The sequence below is a fragment of the Amphiura filiformis genome, chromosome 3, assembly GCF_039555335.1.
Source record: "Amphiura filiformis chromosome 3, Afil_fr2py, whole genome shotgun sequence".
NCBI classification, from domain to species: domain Eukaryota; kingdom Metazoa; phylum Echinodermata; class Ophiuroidea; order Amphilepidida; family Amphiuridae; genus Amphiura; species Amphiura filiformis.
The window spans coordinates 73,945,304-73,969,703 of record NC_092630.1 but is presented as its reverse complement, the minus strand read 5'-3'; the positions used below and the strand labels follow the sequence as shown (position 1 = coordinate 73,969,703).

The 24,400-nt window shown below is 35.1% G+C and overlaps 1 protein-coding gene across 2 annotated transcripts in view; it reads left to right on the top strand.

Moving 5' to 3' along the window:
- The window catches only part of LOC140149104 (uncharacterized), a 99,076-nt gene that overhangs the window by 34,522 nt on the left and 40,154 nt on the right, over nt 1–24,400 (top strand). For both annotated transcript variants that reach the window (XM_072171273.1, XM_072171272.1), the window contains exons 4-10: nt 6,690–6,758; nt 7,165–7,253; nt 9,805–9,836; nt 12,975–13,011; nt 13,720–13,760; nt 18,512–18,562; nt 19,800–19,848. In XM_072171273.1, the coding sequence (XP_072027374.1) occupies nt 6,690–6,758; nt 7,165–7,253; nt 9,805–9,836; nt 12,975–13,011; nt 13,720–13,760; nt 18,512–18,562; nt 19,800–19,848 (368 nt within the window). The remainder of the gene's footprint in view (nt 1–6,689; nt 6,759–7,164; nt 7,254–9,804; nt 9,837–12,974; nt 13,012–13,719; nt 13,761–18,511; nt 18,563–19,799; nt 19,849–24,400) is intronic.

Genomic DNA, 24,400 nt, shown 5'->3' with positions numbered 1-24,400 from the left:
TATTATAAACATACTTTTGATTTCTCAATATACCTACCATTATATTTTGAAGGTATTTAACTGATGAGGAGATATTCAATTGTAGCCGTACAATTGAATTGAATATTTAAGATTATACTTACCTTATGAAGGTATTTGAAGACTTGGCTATTTAGAAATATACGAAAGTATGATGGTATTTATGGTTTGTATTGATTGATAGCCGCCTTAGGCAGGTATTTGGCGGCTAAAGTATAATAGCCTTATGCAGGTATTTGACTATTTAAAGATATACCAAAGTATGATGGTATTATTGTTTGTATTGTGTGATAGCAGCCTTAAGCAGGTATTTGGCTGCTAAAGTATTATAGCCTTAGGCAGGTATTTGGCTATTTAGAGATATACCAAAGTATGATGGTATTAATTGTTTGTATTGTTTGATAGCAGCATTAAGCAGATATTTGGCTGCTAAAGGATAATAGCATTATGAAGATATTTGGCTATGCAGAAATATACCAAAGTATGATGGTATTTTTTGATATGGTTGTTTGTGTAATTGTTTGCTTGTTTTATAGCAGCCTTATTTGGCTGCTTAAGTATAATAGTCTTATGAAGGGATTTAGCTATTTAGAAATGTAACAAAGTATGTTGGTATTTTTTAGTTGTGGTTGTTTGTTTGCTTTATAGCAGCCTTATGTAGGAATTTGGCTGCTAAAAATATCATAGCCTTATGTAGGTATTTGGCTGATTAGAAATATCCCAGAGTATGAGGGTATTTTGTTTGCTCGTTTTATAGCAGCTTTTGTAGATATTTGGTTGTTGAAAGTAGTTGGCTGTTGAGATATATACTAGAGTATGATGGAAAATTATTAGCTTTATCCAGGATTTGGCTGTGGCTGTGGTAAAGATATCTTATCGGTTTGTTTAATTGTTTCGGATTTGGCTGTTAAATTATATATCTGCTTATGATGGTATTTAGCTTTCAAGTGGATTTAGCTAAGGAAAATCATCAGCCTTATGTACGTATTTGCCTGATGAGAAAATATCATTAAGTAGATTTGAAATGAGGAAAATATTTACCCTGGTTGGGTGTGGAATAAATACATCAGCCTTATGAACGTATTTGGTTGAGAGGGTGTGAAAGTTGAAAGTGGGGAAGTTAAAGTCAAATTTTGGCTGGATCAATACTCCCTAAAAAATTGGCTTATAATTTTGAGCCAAAAGTTGATAAATAAAATAACATTGTAATTCAATTCACTCAGCAATTGAAATTCTACTTATGATGAGATGATTAGAAATTAAACAGCATACATAAGTGGCAAACTATATAGTTTGAGTTTTATTTGTTTTCTGTGTCCGAGTACAATCTTAAATGCCTACAGTGTCTGTTACCAGTGATTGACTTTTAGACAGTTGTTAACTTAAGGTAACTTTCTGTTGAGAACTGTTACTCCTTTGGCTCTGGGGCATAAGTAGGGCATATTGGTGGTAAGGGGGTGGCTCACAAAAATATGTAATATTGATGCCCTTTTGCTTAACATTTAAAATTTTGCTCTGTGTTTGATCTCATCAAATCAAAACAGTAAAATCAAATCAATTCATACCAGTATTTTGTAAGTTCTTTTGATAGTCTAGTTAGAGTTTTACACATAGTCGCTTGTATTTAACATTTATACATTGTTATCCTCATCTGACTGAATATGGCTTAATATTTTATATAGCAGATAAAGAACAGTACATATATTATTGTGTGAAAAGTTGACAATAAATAGAAGATCACAGTGAAATTGGGCCATTTGTATAATACATATAATATACTATAGTAATTTGGGTTAGACATGCAGGGGGTAGTTTGTGACTGTTTATGACTGTACTAGTAAATTGTGCACCTAGTTTTGTGATAGATACATTGAATACGACATGTACAGAACAATTCGCACATATAACATAAATGTAGCATGTGTAAATGTAACAAAATATGATTTGAATTAACCCAGGGTATTTCCTGTAAAAGTGAAACATTTTGACCGTATTAATTTTCATGCATTGCTAACTCTTGCACAAATTGAAAATACACAAAGAAGGTTTATTTAAAGCAATAATTGTAACATTTGTTGAGGAATGTTTTTACATAATTTTAATGTACTGAGGCTGTATGAACTAATTAACATAACCTCTGATAATCAAGACCCTAGATGCTGTATTTGTGACAAAATCTGAGATTTTTAATCAAAGTCATGGAACACAAGATTTAGTAGATAAAACCAAAATATTAGTATGTAACTTGCAAGTCTGAAATGGCTTGTTGCGCATGTGACTCTACAGGATGCTTAGAACATATTGGGCCGATCAACCTCAGTAACATTTGACAGACTGATACACGCATTGACAATGTAGGCGCTGGAATGAAATAGTGATTTTCTTTGTTTGACCTGATTTGTTTGGCTCAAAATTGAAAGGGCACATATTTACCACGATATGGCAAAACAATGTAAGTCGAAATTTGACATTTTGAGATAAACACATTCAAAGTTTACATTTAGACCTTTTTTTACAAATTTGATGTTAGTTGTTGGGATGAATTAAACTGCACTAACGTTTAATTTTGATTTTCATTAATTTAAGTCAATCAAATTTACAAACAATGCAACAGATTTTATAAAGTTATGTTATTTTTTGGCTGTTTTAGTCTACAAAAATGTTATCATGCTTCAAAGACAAATTAATAATATGGCAAAACAAAATATGTTCATTTGCCAAATAATATGCTAAGTGCACCATATATATACATTATACATGTAATTTGAGACATGTAATGCTATCTTTAAAACTGTACCCTTTTCATGCTTTTGTAAGCTTAGACTTTCAAAACTGAAAAATGCACCACCAATTTACCTAAAAATGACCAAAATTTTGAGTTCGCTGTTTGCAAATCAGGTCTAATAGTGAAACCTAACAGTTTGTAGAAAAAATTTAATATTTCTGTTATATCCATGTCAATATCCTAATAGTTGAATTTATGGGTGAAAGTTCAAAAATGGAAAAAAAAATCTTGTTCCTTTTTTCACTTTCTTTTGTTAATTAAGTTCCTGATACATATCAAAACATGTATTTGTGACCAGACAATTGTTTTCAAACCAAGTTTATCAATATACATTGGATTCATAAATCTATTTTTAAACTGGCCTCACTTTTTGTGAGTTGCTATGGTATCGCACCACATCCTAGGTGCCTCTTCAGGCCAACTAATGATCTTGTGGCAAAATATTTCAATAAAAAGTGTAAACAACATCCGACTTGGCTTTACTCTCAACTTGAGACGACACACACTATATATCTTATACTACATTATTTGGGTCTGAAATTTAACCAAAGTGTAGGAGACTCGTGTTGTACTTTAATTGTCTAGACATTAATTATGCAAATTAGATGGAGGATCTACTATGTAATACATTAGAAGAAACACTTTGATTTTAAGTTTCAAGGCAAAAATCTGCCAAATGAAAGTACAAAAAATTGGATTATGAGTTTATTCGGTCATTGTAGCTCATTAATTGAATTGATTAATATCATTAAAAGCAAAATACAAACAAAGAAATGATAATCTTGGTATTATGAAATGGTATGTCTGAATTAAAAAACTTGCCCAGCCTGTTTCTTTATATCTAGCACTTAACTGGTCCAGTGCTGCATTTGACAGACCCTCCCTGACAAGAAATTAACCAATTGCACTCCAGTCACCATCCCCTGGTGGCTTGAAGGCTGGAAACGCATAGGACTTCATGATTGGAGGAACTGAGCCAGTTCTAGTCGAAATACTTCAAGAAAATGCTCATCGATCCACCATAAATCTTACTGGTGATTTTAGAAACAAAAAGTCAATATTAAGTCTAAACAAAAGGGAATATAACGCTGCTGCCAACTAGTAGTACTGATTTTACTAAAGAATACTGAAAAAGCAGTGGCGGCTCCACGGGGGGGCATGGGGGGGCAAATGCCCTCCCCAGTCAGAACTCTTGCCCCCCTGTTGCCCCCCAGAAAAAACCCAAAATTACGAACATTTCCACTGATTACGGTAATTTTGCGCAAACTTTGTTGCCCCCCCCTGAAATTCACTTTGCCCCCCCTAATGCCCCCCCCCCGAAAAAAATTTCCTGGCACCGCCACTGTGAAAAAGTACTGAAGAAAACTGAAAATGCTGCAGAGTATATTGTTAATTGGTTAGATATAAATCTATATTCAATACAAATAGGCTTACATAAAACTGAAACTGTAATTTTGTAATAGAAAATGCTGATTTTTTAAGTGTTAAGACTACTGTAAAGTGTTGTAGAAGGTTGGCAGAATAATACCTGCTTATAGATCACAAAGTATATATTTGCATACATAAAGCTACAAAACAAGAAATTAGAGACATGTTCACCTTTGGGCCAAAAATGCCAACTTGTAGGCTTTCAAAAATGTTTGGCTCCATGAAATTCACTCCCCTACATCCCACTACCTCCTTGAAAAAAATTCTGTTGCGCCCACTTCCTACACATGTATTGGAGCATGTTTCTGTATTGTAGGCCTGTTGTGGTAAAGTAAATCAAAGAAAACAGGATATTGGTATAGGCAATTGATTGCATTGAACTACTGCCAGGTTAATTAATTTGCACTTACGTTATGGTTGCTTCAAAGATAAAAGTCTATAGCTAAAACATACCTAGAACAATACCATCGATGATTACTAATCATCGATGGTAACTTTTAATCCCCTAATCAACGACGAGCGTCCACATGACGGCTAACCTTCGACAATTGCAATATTTATCAACAAGCCAACACCTTGCTCGTTGATAAAAAACCGGAAGTGGACCGTATACCACGGGAAAAAAATCGAATGAAGCATTGATCTTCCAAGATGTTGAATAAATTTTGTTGGCATGGTTGGTGGAAATTCATAGGCCTAATCATAAAGAAAATGTCAGAAAAATATTTATAATGAATATACATAATTTATTCCATGCTAAATATTTAACGTGATTTATTTAGCCATGAAATAAACAAATAAAATATAATAAAAACAAGCGCGGATGAATCCACCAGTGCAGCTAAAAATAAATCGGCTCCATTTAAAGACTCATGGTGGCTTCATTATTTTTAATAGTGAAAAAGATTTTTAAAAGAAATAAAGATTCCATGTTGTTGATGTTGTTACTAGCTCATTAAAAGAAATATTACTTGAAATTAAACTGTGAAAGATCATATTCTTGAGTTTTAAATTTTTATTTCTTGCGCAGGCAACAATATACTGAATCCCAATAGGTCGAACTGCCGGGAGTTCCCCTTTTGGCGTAATGTGACACCAAGGATTCTCGAGTACTATGACACGAGAACGAATGACGATACCAAAAAACCATCATAATTTTATTCTAATCTCCTGTCTTCTTTTTTCAAGTTTGCTACTTCATTTTTAAGCCAAAAAATTAAGAAAATACTATAATATGCCTAAAAAAATGCAATGATTTGGAGTCGATCCAGACCGTTCGTCCGGCGCCGGCAAATTTTCTTGAAGTTTCGAATCTTTAGAAACATGCTATGTATAGACACCATCAGGTCATTTGAGGTCACGCTTAACTACGACTGCGAAGATAAGCTTGTCCACACGGGCACTATCATCGACTACTGCTCGTAGTTTAGGTCTAAACCATAAGATTTCTTATGGTTAGTAACTTGAAGTTTACTCATTGATTACTAAACCACGATTGCGTCCACACGGTCAATAACTACAAGCTAATCATCGAAGTTTATAACTACAAGCTAATCAACGACTAATCATCGACCGTCTGAACGTGCCTAATGACAGACATACTTATTGGTTGTGAAATTGTATAATGAGAATCAGAACCATACCTCTGAAAAAAGAAAGATGCAATTGAATTTTGGCAAAGTCTCTGTTTAATTCAATACCTATAAATAGTATTCCAACTAATAAACATACATGTACAAATGCATTTGAGTGACTTTAATGGATTTTGATAAAAATTATTTTGTACAATATTTTTTAAACAAAAGGAAGTTACTAGATATAAAAGGAAGTTTAGCTCAAAAAAACAACTCCTAAAAGGACTTTTTTCTTTTCCCTATATATCTTTTAATTGATACTACTACATAGATCAATGTGAGGTTTCAGTAAAGGGAAGGAAGGAAAATAATTATATGCCGCACTCTGTCCACAACTATTGTTTCCGGCACTTGGCACAGATGTTTTCAAGTAACAAAACAATAACACATAACAGATTGTATAAGATTGTGCCATGCTTTAATTTGGGATGTCACAAATGTTACTTATTCAGTCCTATGTAATAATGTTTAGAATTTATATAATATTGGATGACTTTGAGTGTGATACAAGAATATATTTTTCGATTAAGTGCCCTTCTACAATGGTCACTAAATTCACAGACTTTAAGCATCAAAATAATGTGTATAGGCTAAAACATCACTCTTATTCTTTTGTCCTTATTTTATAATTGTTTATAAAGGAGAATTTAAGCACATTTGCCAAAACCCATAGTGTATAGACTGAAAACAGTCTCTGTGAGGTTCATTGTTCTAGCATTCAAAACACCCTAAAAATAAAACAAATAATTGAATGTGGAATTTTAAGTAGATCGTGTCTTTATACTAATAACTTGTACATATTTCTTTTTATTATATTATTATAGACTACTAATGAGGAAAATAAAGGAAGTAAAGGACAACAAGAAGAGAGGTTTCCTAGCCAACATGTCTGGGTAAGATATAAGAAAACAAACCTGATCTCTAGTACACTCAACATGCCATACAAATGGATCTGCACGCTTCAAATAAGAGGACTGAATACTTAGTCTGAAACATTTTAGGAAATGTGCAGGGAAATGCGACTCTAGGAATGGGTAGTTTTATGAGTTTACAGTGATATTTTGTCTCAACAATTATGTCATTGGCCAGATTTAGCTTTTTAATGACATTCACAAAAAAGTACTCAAAAACATTCAAATTGTAAAATATAGGACATTTCAAATTTTGAAGATTTTTTGTAAAGGCCAACCATGACTTTACGGTCAGTCGGTGGCAGGCAAGCAAACATATTTTTTGCCTAATTAACTAATCTACTTATTAGCAAATAATATTATCAGTTTATTTGTTTCATCTCCACAGCAGGTTGGTTGGTAATAGAAATAAGCCAAACCCAACACCAGTACCAAGAAGTCCAGACTACCCAACCAATGGACATGAGCAAGATGATGGTAAGTTATTACATAACAAACAGTACTTATCAGCATGGTGAAATAGATAGCCAAGAAGTTAACAATGCGCTTTGCAAATAAGAGCTTCCAGATGTTGTTTTTATTTGTATAATCTTGATCTTTGGCTGGTCTATTCAAGCAATATTTGACAATTTATCTATTTATTGCAATAATTAGTTCTTTTTTTTTTCCAAAAATTGTTTTAAAAAAATTTCCAACATTTTTTTTCACAAATTGATTCAAAATTAATAACTTAGTCATTCGTGACATGTCAGAATTTACTTGCTATATTTGCATGGTAAAAGATTCTGAAAACATCATTATGGATAAATTGGATGGATATTTGTGCAAAATGCACAAATATATTAGTCTCGTTATGAGTTTTAAAAATATTGGGCTTGTGGCTGCGCGACTCGCTCAATATTTTGTAAAAACTCATGGCTCAACTAATATATTGGTGCATTATACTCAATCCATCCAATTGTATATCAAACTTGGATTATAACTGCACTATGGGAATCTCCATGTAATGAATTGGTGATGAAGGTCACATACTGAGGTCATTTGAAATCAATTTATAGAAGGATACAACTTGCAAGGGGTAGTATAGACAACCAGGGTAACACAAAGCTGTCCCTTGGACCCTTCCTTGTGTCATGGGGATAACATAATAAGATATTGACAGGGGTATTCCAATCAGTACAGTATTCATTCATTCATTCATTTTTTCATTAAAGGTTTATTACACAATTGTCATAGCAGTATAAAAACTGAAATGCAACAATTTTACAAAAGTATACACATATAAAATATTAAAATACATAAGTATAAATGCTAAAATACAGCAAAAACATGAAGAAAAAAGCAAATTACATAGTAAAACATCCACACATTCATTTTCACCCATTCATCCACATGTACACCCCCCCCCACACACCCCTGCATCCCATATCCACTCATAAACTATCACTACCACAAGATCACACCCACTGACCTTACACACCACTTATTCAAACTCTTTCTCTACTCATGCACTAGTGACTACATACTCAAACTCAAAACTTCTCGGCACACACATACTGTCATAAATGAATTACTTAGCATATTAAGATCATATTAAATGACAAAAAATTAATGAGAGAAACAGAAAATATATTGCACATAATAATGTTTATAAAATTTGGTGGAGATGGGAGTGAAAATGTCAATAGCCCTTTAAAATAATTAAAAAGCTAAAAACTAGGAGTCTTTTATTCCACATATTGGCCATGTACACCAGAGGGCTTTTCTGACAACGCATAATGTTCTACACCTTGGTACCGACAATTGGTCAGAATTTCTTAAAACTCTGCCATGAATGTTGCTCTTCTTTGGCGGTACCCAACTATGGAAACGCTCAGATTTGAAAAGCGAGTTGAAAACTTCAAACATTGTTGCTCACGTCTCTCATACAGGGATGGCAACTTACAAAGCTCAAGTGCCTCATCATAGGTTGTATACTGCTTGCCAACAATGATCCTACATGCTCTCTTCTGGATTCGTTCCAAAGCGGCACTTTCGTCCGATGGTCAGACCAGGGTGCCACACAGGGCAGCATACTCAGCTAATGGGCGCATTGAACCCAGAAAAGATAGTAATAAGATCATCTGTTGGCAAGTTGAAGCGTTTGAGAAGTTTAAGCATATACAGTCTTACAGTATTAGTCAGAAGTTACTGAAAAGCAGGTGACACTTTTGAGAACCACCTTAGGAAGAGGTATGTTTTGGAGTTTGACCTTTAGTGAGTCTTGAGATGCAAGATGGCCTGGGTGTTTAGGTCATAGAATTCCACAGATGAGGTGCAGTGTTTGAGAATGCCCTATCACCAAATTGTGTGTAGGTCCTGTTACAATGGAGCATAGAAGAACATTATTTGTGTTATGTTCGGGTTATGTTATTTGTTGATACATACTCTTTCAAATATTGAAGTGTAAATTCCATGACATCTTTAGACAAGAAGCATTTTTTTGTGAAACATGTTTTCTTAAAAATCAGATTACCATATTTATTTCATTTTTTATAATAAATAATAATATATAAATAAATTTTGTATTTATACTCATGCATGCCTCTGTAGACGCCCACACAGTGACTATACAATTTGCACACCATGATTATTATATACCATCCATCCAATATTGATATAAAATTGGATCGATTGAGCCCATATTTATTGGTCGAGCTATGAGTTTTAAAATATCGGACGAGACGTAATCGAGTCCAATATTTTAAAACTCATAGCGAGACCAATAAATATTGGGCGTAAAGCATCAATTTTATCATTATTATGTGTTGGATCCAATATTTTCACACACTTAGATTCATCAAAACATAATAATGTCCAAATTATTCCATTAAACTTACATGACGCTTGAAAATGCCGAAACTGCTATTTAAATATCTTATAGTAGATAATTTTCACACCCAAATTCACCAAAAAGACTTGTGATTTCTTCTGTCTATGTACTCTTCTTAAACATGTCTTTTTTGTTCTATTTCTGTGATCTCATTAGGTGCCTGGCCAGAGGGAGAGTTTGATGATGATGTAAGTTACCGTTTTGTCTTGTTCTACGTACCTGGAGAGTTCGCTTATCATGTAACATATTAGCAAAATAAATGAAGACATACATAGACATAAGAAACATGTGTGGTGCAAGCTTAGGTCTTATTGCAACCAAACTTGGGTTCATAGGAGCTTTCATCTATTGGTGGATATACATCTTTCGATTATCCCTTCTTGTAATTTTACATGCAATAAGGGTTAGGATTAGGGTTAGGATTAGCTTACACATAATAATTCCCTTAAAGCAGTATGCAGACTCCGAGTACTAGACGTACAATATTGTATGTAACATATCTACGTTATTTAATCTATTGCCATTCTATTTCCAGTCATGTTTAAGTTCTAACGAATGTTTGATTACGTAAAATCGATAATATGTTACGTATAATATCTGGTAGAAATATATTATCGATTTTACATCATCAAACATTCGTTAGAACTTAAAGGTCCACCACCACATCCAGTGGCGTACCGTGGCCGCCCCAACCCCGGGGGGCTGAAGAAGAAACAATTTTGCCGCCCCTTCCTTAACAGCCCGAAAAGGTTGACCCAATTTTTTCACGGTCGTTTGAAAAGTGAAGAGCAAAAAAAAAAAAAAAAACGGTTTTCGCTAGCGCCCTAAAAGCAACCTTTTTTCAAAAATTTTTATGCTTTTTTCAATTTTTTGCGCCATTTTTGATTTGCTAATTCGTTTTGCCGCCCCTTCGTTTTTGCCGCTCCTGTTTTTGCCACCCCTTCTTCTTCCGCCGCCCCTTCGTTTTTGCCGCCCCCTACTTTGACCCCGGGGGGCTGGCGCCCCAAAAGCCACCCCCAAAATACGCGCATGACATCTGGAATAATGAACTACATAATTGAGTTATGTGGCCCAGGGCATGTCAGTCCAGACACCACCTACATGTAAGTCCAGACATGTATACTTGTATACAGGAGTGTGATCTATTAAGGACAAGGTCATATACCAACTGGCCAGTTGACCAGGCCAATGATTGTGGACCTTTAAACATTACTGGAAATAGAATGGCAATAGATTAAATAATGTAGATATGTTACATACAATATTGTACATCTAATAAAAAGTCTGCATACTGCTTAAGGATTGACCCATCTTTCTGCTACTAATTTAAGCCATCAATGTAAGCATGTTGTGATAGAAAAGAACACCTATCTATTACTGAAGTGTTATAGGTGATTGTTGATTGATGCCAGAATCAAAGTATAATTTTTGGGATATGAGCTAATTCAATTAATTGAATAGATTTCAATTAATTTTAAGTGATTTAATTAACTTGTGTGGACATATCACAACCTGATGATTAGTCGTACCAGGCAGGAAAACTCTATAGTTCCACAGCCTTCTATACTGCAAATTAGTGAGAGTGAATTAGGAAATGCTCTTAGTAAAATATAAAAAGGTTAACCCAGCACAGGGTTGTAGCTAGGATATTTTCAGTGCTGGGTACATGTAGCATTTGATGAAAATCTTGATATTTGGCAATTTGTTGTCAAAATTGACCAAATTCTTGACTAATTCAATAAGATTGTGCAATTTTTGACTCTGAATGGTGGGCATCTGTGGTTAAATTACAGCTCAGTGGTGGACTCCAAAACTGAGTGGTGGGCTCTGCTGCCCACCACCACCCACTGTAGCTACAACTCGGATCCAGCAGTTACCAAACTGTGGGTAGCGACCCTTTTGGGGGTCGCGAGCCATTTGAAAAGGGATCACAAGCAAAATTCTTACGAACAAAAATCATGACACTAGCATTATAAACGTAAACATCAACAAAAATTTAACAACCGACTATTATTTTTTTATAATTTGCCTTTTCTAACGCTGCATCGTGTACCTGAATTCAACATTTTCTTGAGCTATGCGCAATGTAGCAGTTAACACCTTATGAACATGTTGAGGTATTTCAGGTCAAGCTGCATCTTATTTTATAAGTCAGCACTACAAATTGTGTGCGATTTGTCTGCATTTGTAAAGTTTAAACCAGTAAATTTAGTATAAGCTGGACGACTCAAACTTTGGCCTCACCTGTCCTCCACCACAGGATATCTACGGGGGTATATACCACTTTGTGGGTCGTGACGTATAAGTCAAGCAAAATTGGGTCACCTGCAAAAATGTTGGGAATGCTGGGTTTAATCAATTGCAGCAAAGCTCACTGATCAATAAACCCTTTTGCAATCTCATAATCAAAGTGCATTGTGGGTAATATGTTTGGCCAACTCGGGTGATAAAAATTGAGTGCTCACCCCAGTATTTCAATGACTGTGAACTTTGCACTTTGTAAAAAACACTTCTAGTATGTGTGTTTTCCTTATTTTTTGGTCTTAATGTCTTCTGAACACTTGCATAAGACATGGAAAGTATTGATGAGCTAGCTAAAAATTGCTAGTGTGAAAACAGGAAGGTAAAATCAAGGGGAATCCCTTCAGGCGCGGTTCATCACTCGCATCGCCAATGGAGGAGATTGGGTTGTTTATCTCTTAAACAGACCCGGATGTTGATGTTCAGATGATTAGCAGTCTGAGATTTTTGAAATTGCAAAAGGACTTAAAATTATTACAACCCCACACTTATTACAGGCAATTATATTGTAATTGTGAAAGGGCTTATATTTTGTTTGAAGCAAATTGAACATATGGGTTTTCATAGTACATCATTTATAATTTCTTTCTATCATCTTATTCTCTTTCCCAAGACTATTATTAATGAGCTAAATAACTGAGAGTGTGCATGAATATGTAATTCTTGCTAATATTTTGCTTGAAATCCAATCCATCAATGTTCATGATTTTGCAGACTTGTACCTTGATATTTATAGAAAGTATTTCTAATGACTTTAATGTGTTACAAGGTTACTATTCAATGTAGCAGTTATACTGAAGGATGAACTTTGATACTATTTTATCAACCGATATAGTATATATAGTTTAGTTTCAATTTCCTGCAATTGTAAACATAAATAGGAAAGATGTATTGGTAAAATATGTGTGTTAAATATTTTTGCATTGATTTCTTGACATCAACAAAAACAAAAAATGTGTAATTCAGTACCCATCATAGTTTGTATACTAAGAAAATGATTTTTAAAATGTTTTTCATATTTTAAGGATGAATATGATGATCCGACACCTGAATCTAACCATCGTAAGTAGATTTGAGAATAAAGCTTGAGTTTATACTAAACTTATTATAGTCTATCTTGTCTCAAGTTGAGAGTAACGCCATGTTGGATTTTACAGTGGCAGATTTGAACTGTGCATGCTAACCTAATCCGGCAGGGTGTAAATACACACATTGAAGGATGACATGTCCACACGCTGGTGATGCAACTGCGTACTCTTGAAATGCACCGATTCTAATCTACCACTGTAAAATCCAACATGGCGTTACTCTCAACTTGAGATGAGACACACTATATGGGAAATGTGATTCCTGAGCACAATACCTTATTCATATAGGCATAGCAAAGCTAATAATACATTGGTGTGTCTAGCCAAATTGATATTTAAAACCCTCAGATCAAGTAGAAATAACATATTTGACATACTTAGCACTACTAAGTAATTCATCTTAAGGGGCACTTACTGTAATAAATAACATATTTTGAAAGTTGAACTGGACGTTTTTCATGCAAAACAATTTTGTAGTTTGAGAAAATGGAAATAATACCCATAGAACAAATGTCACAGCTGTTATAGATGTTGCTGTGACTCGGGTAGCAATTTTACCCTTTCTTAACATCCATTGAAAAGGGACACAAGTGAGAAAAGTTGACATGGGGCGCCAATTAGGTCAGGTATGTTTCTTTAATAGTTTTTGTTATTTAATACAATGATTGTCTGCTTATTTCAGCCCGGTCATCTAGTTATCATGGATCTACAGGAACTACAGCAGTAAGTCAACTCATTGTTTTTCTCATAACTATATAGTAGATCATTAGGAACATATTCATAATTATGACAAAATGTCATACAACAGTTTATGCCTTATTCAAGTTGGGCATGCAAGGATTTGTTTGAGCCTGTTCAAATTTGGCAGTGCATGAAAATACAAGCTAATTATTTACACCCGGGTATCTTGTATTTACTCGTATGACAATGTGTACTGTGTATAGCTGGAAATTTTCGCAAGGCTTATCTTCATCTTTTTCGTGGTTAATCTTGCAACTGCAGATTCAAAAATCTGATCCATAGGCTTTTATGCGTAGCTGTTTAAAACTTTGAATTAAAAAAACCTCCATTGTTCTGATTCTGAATAGTTAAATTTGTGTAAACTTGGTATTGCTAAATTATCCCTCTCTACAGGATTGCTTTAAAGTTAGGGGAAAGTTATGATATTTGGACACTTAAAAAAAAACCAGGTGTCTAGATATATTTTATTTTTTGATTTGTTTTCAGAAATATTAATACAAAATCATGCAAAGTTGCTGTCTAATGTTCATTTGTGTATGATATTCATGTATAATATAAACTCATTTACACTAATTAATTATAGGTAAGGTGCTGCCCCTTCTACACTGGTACTCCATGATCTTATTCTATTGAAGGGATTATGCATGTTAAATCCAAAATCATACAGATTTTCTTAACATCTGTGAAAGAATACACTATCTATGATTATGAGCAACAACAAACGTTATTTATAATGAAATGCTTGAGTTAATATAGTGAGTAACTTGTACCTTTGGGATTTCAACTAAAAATAATAGCGCAGGGTATATTTCCTGCTGCCTAAGTGATATGAATCTGATTCTGAATCAGCCAAATGAATGGTCCATAGCTTCCATCAATTGAATCACCCAAATGAATCGTCCATAGCTGCCATGAATTGAATCAGCCAAATGAAGGGTCCATATTGCCATCAATCAAATCAGCCAAATGAAGGGTCCATAGCTGCCATCAATCAAATCAGCCAAATGAAGGGTCCATAGCTACCATCAATTGAATCAGCCAAATGAAGGGTCCATAGCTGCCATCAATTGAATCAGCCAAATGAAGGGTCCATTGCTGCCATCAATTGAATCAGCCAAATGAAGGGTTCATAGTTGCCATCAATCAAATGAGCCAAAGTAAGGGTTCATACTGCCATCAATTGAATCAGCCAAATCAAAGGTCCATGTACTGCCATCAATCATATCAGCCAAATGAAGGGTCCGTATTGCCATTAATTGAATCAGCCAAATGAAGGGTCCATAGTTGCCATCAATTGAATCAGTCAAATGAAGTGTCCACAGCTGCCATTAATTTATGAGCATTCATACCACCAAACAGCTCTCCATACCACCAAATAGTTCACCATAAACTTTACATGTAAAATGAAAGCTCTTTAGGTGCCTCTCGTTTTGAAATATAATAGTATATCATAATGAGAAAAGAAAAAAAAGTAATTATTCTGTCTTCTTTTTGAGAAAAAAAATTAGGGATGCTAGATATAAGTTTCAAGTATATTTTTACAATGAAGTTCCAGATCTGCTGTATCAGCTAATGCTAAACATGCAAGCCCCAGACCCTAGGCTTTGATGGTCCAAAAGATCCTATGACCTTGCAGCTGAGATACCTCAATCAAATAGTAACAGCCTTCAAAGTTCTTTTGACCCATCTAATACTTGCCTGTGGAATGCTCTCTCTACACCTATCCCTGCTATCAGATCTCAAGCCAGCTTCAGCAAGGAGGGTAAGGGCTATCTTGGTGAACTTTTGCAATTCAACTTTTTCAATTTAACTTTATTTCTATAATTAATAAAAAGTAGACAAAATACTTATTAAATATATTACTACAAAGAAACATTAATGAAACAATTATGGAGGGAATGATCGAAAGGGCAATAAGGCCAGCATTGGCTACCCTCTTTTATAAGACAGAAAACAAGTATAGTGGGTACTGACATACAGCAGCCAATGTATTTATGACTATTGTTTGAATCACTTGGCAATGCACAGGAATGCCCAGAGTTGAACAAGTTCATGACTTGAGGGAGGTTTTCCTCTGTTGAATATCAAACTAAACCCCCCAAGCTACTTAGAAGAAATATGACTCAATTAGGAACCATTTAGTTGGTTTTAAGAAGAAAACTATTTTGCTTTACATTCTGAGGACTACCTGCATCATACATACACACAGTAACAAGGATTGAGCTACCACTTCCCTATGGCTAAAAGTTTCTGTGAAATGTTAGTAATGTAGACGCATGCTCATGCACCACTAAGAAATCATCATTGTAATTTGTTCACTAATGACTAAGATATTACTACTGTCCATTCAATTAGCTTAGATTCTTCCCGATGATCACGTAAAAAACATAGGTCATGCTTGGGTCACACAATGCTACACAACTTGTTTAGCAAATGAGTTGGTGATATTTCATGATGTGATTCAGTTAACCAATTAGAACCCTGTGATCAACAAAAGGTGCGAAAGAGTATAACAAAGTATCAATGTTTGATTAAAGTATAGATACTTGTTCCTAATGACTAAGATGTTACTAAAGTAGATACTAAGTGACTAATGACTAACCTATTGACTATTATATCTACTACCGTTTACAGGCTGTAATCAGTCCTAGACATGCACAGTCTTTCAGGTTCCCCTCTCAAACTAAGGAGGTGATGATTTCACATTACTTAATCTGGCCACCTGTTTGTACTTGCTGTATATACAAAACAGCACTTTTCAATGCCACAATTCTGAAATGGATAAGAATTAGACCAAAGAAAGTGGACTTCATTAGACCCTTATGCATAATACCATGGAAAATCTGTTATATGTTTTGCAGAACATAGATGAGAATTAAAAAAGTGTACCTCTGGCATGTTTGCCAACAAGTTGAGGTCAAGCAAAAGATGACTAGAAGTTTGCTAGGCACTTTGTGAATCATTCCCTATTTAATTAATATGCAAACATGGTTAAGTCCATCCTCTTTGGTATAATCATCCTCAAACACACTCGCCTTTCACCCATCATGCACTTGGGGGTTGTATACTCTCTCAGTGACAAGTTTTAACATGACATGTGAAGTGGAATAGGCGAAGGTATAGACATGAAAATATTGACAAAGAGAGCACCTCTTGGAATATGGTGCATGTTGGGATATAGGGGAAATAGTTTATTTCATGCCGTATCCTAATGTCCCATAGCATACTAAGCAATCGCAAGGAGCATAGCATATTTTGGCGACTTGGATGTCCCTCGCTAATGCGAAAAGCAAGTGTCAATACCTGATAGATATCACTAACATGCCTTGTGACTTCAAGAGATTGTGCAAACACTACCAGCGTTTGATCACTAAAGATTTATTAGTCACACGCTGCGAGTGCTGGTATGAAATGGGCATTAGTGTACCATCTCGTCCATAATGTATAAACTTTTGATATTTCCCATGACAAAGTGTACAGCCATTATTCATTTCAAAACAACTAGTTCATTAAAACCATATTATAACATTTGCTGAGGAGGACAACCTCAATGTATGTTTTTCAGAATTCTGTTTTTTACATGATTATAATGTACTTTATTAAACTGACATACCCTGCAAAACTTAAGGTGCCGTAGTTTTGTCAAAATCCCAGATTTTGAATAAAGCGCTTGAACCATTGTTTAATTACTACAATGGAAATTTTAGTCAAATGCGTATGCGATGTTCATAACACAGTATAGAATGGGGTCATACACACATCAAATGACCATGCCGTAGCATGACCAACGTGGTGACATGCATCGGCGCTGGTAGTAAATTCCAATTTTCTTTGTTTTACTTCAGTTGTTCAGCTCAAAATTAAAAGGGGACATACTTGACAGTAACAGTTAACACTTTATGGAAAAGAAATACTAATCTATTTTTATGGAAATGTTACAATATGGCTTTAAACACTGGGCAATAGTACTTCCATACATAGATGAGATCCAGAACACAAATGTCACCAATTTGAGGAAAAATGGAGCTTTTATATATCTCCACACTATTTTTGTGTGTGCTCACATCCACTCATGGTGTATAACTGTAAATGGAGCGATTGCTGCTTCATCTACATGTGCTTGGCACTGCAAAGAGAAACTTTCAATAGAGGCCGTCAGCGTGACGTCATATGCCGCCATCTTGTGGGTACAGGCTGCGATGGTCGTTCGATCTCCATGCGTGAACAGCAAAATCACCGTGGTGATGCGTGATAACAGCTGCGTGGCAAGCTGCGCCCTGCGCGTAGTGTCCGACGCAGAATCCTGCGTATCATTTGTACCCACAAGATGGCGAAAGGCTGACGGCCTCTATATTGTGGTATTTGGCAAAATGTCAATGCATGATTTCAGTTTGCAAGAACACAGATAGCAAACATTGTTTATTTGGTGACAGAAACCAACACCAAAGTGTTCACTTTTGTTACAGAGTAATGTTAAATTAAACCAATGTATGCCAAAGATTATGTTATGCAAAGTTTAAATATGTTCACTCACAAAGGCTCTGTTATTGCTGCCATGCCAACCAGCCTAAAAATATCTACAATTGCAATTATACATTGTTAATAAGTTTTCTGTTTCTATTGCTTCTCTTAATGGCATGTTTGTATGCATTTGCTGTTAACTTCATTTTCATAAGGCTATATGCTCATATACAAGCTCTGCTTTTCCTTTTTTGTGCTAATTTGCTTAGCAGCCTCATAAACGCTATCAGTTCCGCAGTGCATCATTAGGTGCCATAAAACAGGTACAATATTAATTTCTATATAGCTGTCAGGGTAAGATATACTAGAATTTTCAGAATTTGTGTTCCCTTATGTGTAACTTTATGAAAGTAGCAGATGACTCACTTAGATATGTAGCTGATCTTTTCTCTGTTCTTTGTGATTGAATTGCTTTTGGAACCTAGGAAAGTTAGAGCTAATTATTTACACAAATAAGAAACAGGTCAATGCAACATTGGTTTGTTTGAAAGAAACCTTAAATTTCTAAAGAAAATGAAATCAAAAGATAAAGTAAATAAATTAAAGGACATTGCCAATGTTGGATTTCCTGAAGGGCAAGTCACATTTTCAGACAAATTATTATTTGATAAATTAACAATACACATTTTTATTCATCTTGATTTGGTAGTAAGTTACCACATCTGTTTGTGAGTGTTTTTGCCAGATCTTTAAATGTGGTACTTTTGTGATGAAATATGCTGCAAGTTTACTTATTTTCTGAAAATAATAGTATTGTTACCCAGCATGCAAGGCATGGACGCACATCATCTGGATGTCTTAAAACAAAAACACACATGCTAGTAAGTGCTTGAGAAAACTGTGCTTATTTATTTACCATCTGCACATCCTCGCACGATCTTCATATTTAATTTTTCATAGTTTTACATGTATATCATCATTTATTTGTATCTTCACTTATTTGTTGTTTGGTAATTGGCATGGGGACAGGGGAAAAGGTGCATATGTTCTGGAAATAGGGGCATACTTAGCAAAATGTCCAAGGGGGCAATATACCAATGGTGTAACACTCAACAGCACAAACAAACTGTTATTTGGGACCATTGCAGCTAGGGGTGCACAACTTGCAAAATGTATAATTATAATGCTCATGAACGATATAATTAGATTGGTTCTTAAATAGAGTGAAATTGGTTGATATTGATTGAATTTGAAACCAAGGAGAATCATTTCTCCCATCCAGCATGGTAATTCAATGCCTATATCCATATTATCAAGTATGTATGGTCATGCATGTCAAAAGCATGAGCAATGATGATAATGTTCAAAAGTATCATAAATTATTTTTTCCAAAGCTTGTTTATCATCGGACTAATGTCACTCATTATTGCTAACACTTAAAATATTTCCAGTCTTGAGTAGATGTCCAATTTCATGTGCTCTAATGGGGGCATGGGTGTATAAATGCTGAATTTCAAATCTACTTATTCTAATAATGGTGTGCCTTTGTTTGTATCTCAGAGTGGCCCGTCAACAGGAGACAGTGATCAATTATACACAGACCCAGGAGGTAAGAATATTGATGATGTACATGTGTTACTATGGTGATACGTAATATATTCTGTGAAATAGAACTTTGGATGCATTTGAGACTTGCAATGCATCATAAGTTTGTAAGGGGTCGGTCAACATAGGACCAATACAGCAATTTCCACCAAAAACAAAATGATGAAAAGGAAAGATATGAAGGAAAAGAAACAGAAGAAAGAAAGAAAGAAAGAAAAATTAAAGAAATAAAGAACTTAACTACCATATTCTTTCTACTAAATGCCCCCCGGTGGTGTGACATTTTCAAAAGGAGGGTGTTTATATGCAACATAAAACTTCCGGTTTGAAGTACAACATGGTGGGCCATTAATGGTGAATACTACAAAATTAAATCTGTAAGTGAACTTGTATGCAAAACTGATTTATTTAGTTAAAAATATGAACATTCTACTATAATGTGGCCATGTATTGGATGGCAATTTAAGTTTAAGAATATGTTTGTCTGTTCAGTTTCATGATATCATGGCATGCCAGTTTTAAGCTTACTTCCCATACTTACATGCTATGGCAGGGAAATGTCTGCATTTCGGTCACATTTTCTTTGAAAAAAGATTGAGGATTTATTAGAGGGAAGGTTAATTATAGAGTATACGGTAAATGAAAATACAAGAATTCCAAAGCCCCAAGGCTGACCCCACCCACACCACCCACCCCTGACTCACAACTGGATCACACTTTAATGCCCCATCTAGCTATACAAATCCTGGATCCACCCAGTTAATGACATTTGAATGACTTCTGAATTAGAAGAAATGGGTCATGTCCCAAAAACAGGTTGGGAACCCTGGGACAAGAACCTTGTCCTTTGATTACCATCAGTTTACATAGCAAGTTACACATATTTTAAGCCAAATTCTCACCCATTATATCCGGTAACTGTGCCATATTTAGACATTGAGCTTGGGTAGATGTGTCATGTTTAACAGTTTACTATGATCCCAGTTTACATGTTTTACATTATGAGATTAGCCTTGTCCATTTCAATCACAGTTTAACACAAGGAAGTTGTCAGACTTGAGATCTGGAGGAGTTATTTTAGGAAAGCCTTCAGGAATTGTATCAGGCAGGGCTTCATTCATCGTGATCAGTCTACAGGGACCCAACATGGCTGGTCAAGGTTTATATACACAAATCTGGGTCGTAATGCGCTATCTAAACTAGCAATTGGCACTTGCCTGGAAAGTTTGCTTTGGGTAGGATGTGGTTGATGTGCCTTTGAAAGTCTGGAAATGAGATCCAAAGTTTACACCAATTGCTGCCAAAAATAACACCCATTTCTATAGCCAAGGCCCTTGCAGCTCCATGGTTAAACTGGACTGAAAAAAAGAGAACTTGTCGCTTCATCTTCTTTCTTCCTTCCCCTTCACCAAAAAGTTTCCAGTAAGTTAGGGTTAAAAACCACTTCTTTCCCCTCATCGTGGAATCCTAACCCAACCAAAAGCTGCAAAAGGCTAACACACAAAGTGACTACTATAAGTATCCCATGTGAATGAGGCGTGAAACCCTTTGCCGACCATGGTACTCGCCCATTGCTAGCTATTTATGGTTCAAAACCGGACTGGATAAAACAACCATTCTCTGCACATTCTTTCTTCCTTCCGTCCCCTTTGTCAAAAGGCCTCCATTAAGTTACCGTTAAAGACATTAAATTTGCCCATCCTAGGAGTAAATAATGTACCTGTCCAAAATGACTGGGTGTTCAATTTCAGTACATTTTATAGACATTTTCTGAAGGAGAAGTGTTTCAGTATTTTTATCATAAAAATTGACACATACAGTTCAAGATTGTTTTTAACATTTATTTGTCTTATCGTTTAACAATTTTTGTCACGTCCTACAAAAAATTTTCCGTGTTGTACCTCCGATTCTGTGATTATTTCCATTATGGAAAACTTCGGACTCTATGGTACAGTATTCAATACATAAAAACATTCATGTATTGCACTAAATTCTGGCTTTGATTGTTGAACACCTGTGTCTTCATGGAGATATAACAGAGAGACTGCTAAATATGCTTACATCAATTGCCCTGCATTAACAAGACGTCTTAGGAATCCCCTGTTTCACATAGGACTGTGTTTAGTACCATGTCACAGTGTGTCATTAAGGTTGCCAAGGAATCACACATATCAACTAAACAAGTTGGACTAATTAATTGTGTCCACACTATTTGCATGTCACTCATGAAGAGTAAAACAGTCCACCTGTGGATTTTCTCCAATTAGCCAACAAAGTATGGGCCTTGTAATGAACATGTGACAACAATGCGTGCTAAAGCATTGCATTCACGAACCTTGTAATGCTAATGATTTTTAATCAATATCTTTTAAAAAAAACTGCAGATTTTTTGTTCAATTTCAGGCTCTTGCCACAACAAAATTAATGCTGTGGGTACACAATTTTGGTCTCCTAAGCATGACTTTCCATTATTGTTGTTGGGCAGGAAAACCCTCATATATTCGTGTTTCCACTGTTACCCATTTAGCAAATATGAAATGGCAACAAAATGTCAAATTTGATGGAGTTTTAAGTTTGCAAGAGTTATAAAACACACTTAACTAATAAAAACAACATTTTGGAACGGTTGTCTAGTTTTTTGCAAAATAATAATATCATTAAAATGAACATTTTGTCGCTGTTTCCTATTTGCCTAATACGTTACAGTGTAAATGCATGAGGGTTTCCAACCCAAGTGACAATATGGTGGTTACACAGGCCCATGATACAAAGCACTATCATAGTATAACCTCGTGATATTCACCCTTTTTAATTTATGCAAAGTCAAATTTCCCCAAAATGTGTTGGTAACCTCGAACTCTATGGTACAAAGCTTAAATTGGCAAAAAAGTGTGCCATTTGAAATTCAACAAACTGCATGCAATTAAGTCTTTTCAATGCTTGATATGATTGTACTTCTATTAAACATTGACAAGTTTAGACTGTTAAAGAATGTCAATTTTAGATGTGTATGAACATGCTGGGATTTGTTTTGGAGGTTTTTTGGAATGGCCTTCTGAAAGAATCTGAATGACAACATCTATATTTAGACAAATTTGCAGTATAACCTGCTGCTTGCTTAAGTCAAGAGACAACAAGTTTTTAAGACGATTTTTTGGAGAAAATTGTAGTTTTCCAAAATACAAGTAAAAATGTATTAGTACCTCTCTCCCATATCAAAATGACCCCCAAATGAATAGTATTATGCCCAGTAATGTTTTCTTTTCTTGATATTTTAATTGGAAATAAGCTTTTCTTGATTGTATACCTCCGAAAACCGTAAAACTGCATGGAATGAATTAAGTTTAGCCATGTTTATCAGCGTGGAACTGGAGGATATTGGTTAATTATCCCAGTTTAAAGTATTCCTTATCGCTAGCACATCCTCGCTATATGATGGTCTAATCCCAGTTTTGAAAATGACCAAGTTACCTTGTAATGACGTCATCATGAGTCATATGTGACCATTAAAAACTGAAATAGTTGTTTATCAACGCACCTTTGACTGTCATGTGGGGTTTAGTACGTACGTGCTGTGTCTGCTAGTGGAGTTCTTTGTCTGATTATGTAGTGGTTGTTGGAATAGTGCGCTTATATGTATAAATGGTGTTGTGGAGTACTGGAAGAACAACTATGCTTGCTTCAGTGAGAGGATATGTGGCTTTCTGGAATGGATTATATAGAAGTATGTGTTAAGTACGATGTGTTAATTCTTGGATATTCATAGTGGGATTGATATGTATGGAATATAATTCATATGTCAGTCAGGTGTGTTTGAGAATGTTGTGTTTACCACAATCGCACGTTCAAGCAGTCAAAATCTTAGCATCACCCGATGAGGGCAGATTGTTCTATGAAATGCGACAGGCAACACTGCTGTGCACGTACCACATATTTTTACGTTCTTTCTCGTAAACGCAAAGATACGCATAAAGCTCTATCGTGTATGTGCGAAGGATGTGATTATCGGCCCTCATGAATGTGCGAGAATTCACAGCATACAAAACACAGAATTTTTGACTGTTGATACGCGGTCTGTTATTTTTTTTCATCCATGGCCACAATAGTGATACGCTGCATTTGGTGTGGCAAGCTTGGGGAAAATATTTTACAACTATTTTGGTGTTTGTGCAGAAAAGCTAAGGAATTACTGTCAATGCTTTGTTGTTAATGGATCAGGTTGAAGCAACTTCATGGAAAGGGACAAACATGTTATTTTTGAAGAAATATCAATTGGGCATATTCAAAAATTCTGTGAATGCCTATGCCATGACTGCTAAATATGGATTTGAAAAATGACTGGTTTAGCAGATAATGAATTTGCAATTTTATGCAAGGAAGGACTGCTTATGTCAGTGAGAGATAAGTGTATTGGTATGTCATCAAATGTATCATGATATAGAAGGCAATCTGTGGATGAAATGTTACAAGGTAGTTGGATATGCTCAGATTGAGGAGAGATAACACTTCACTTTTCTTATCAACTTGTCCGTTAGCACAGATTGGACCGGTTGCGG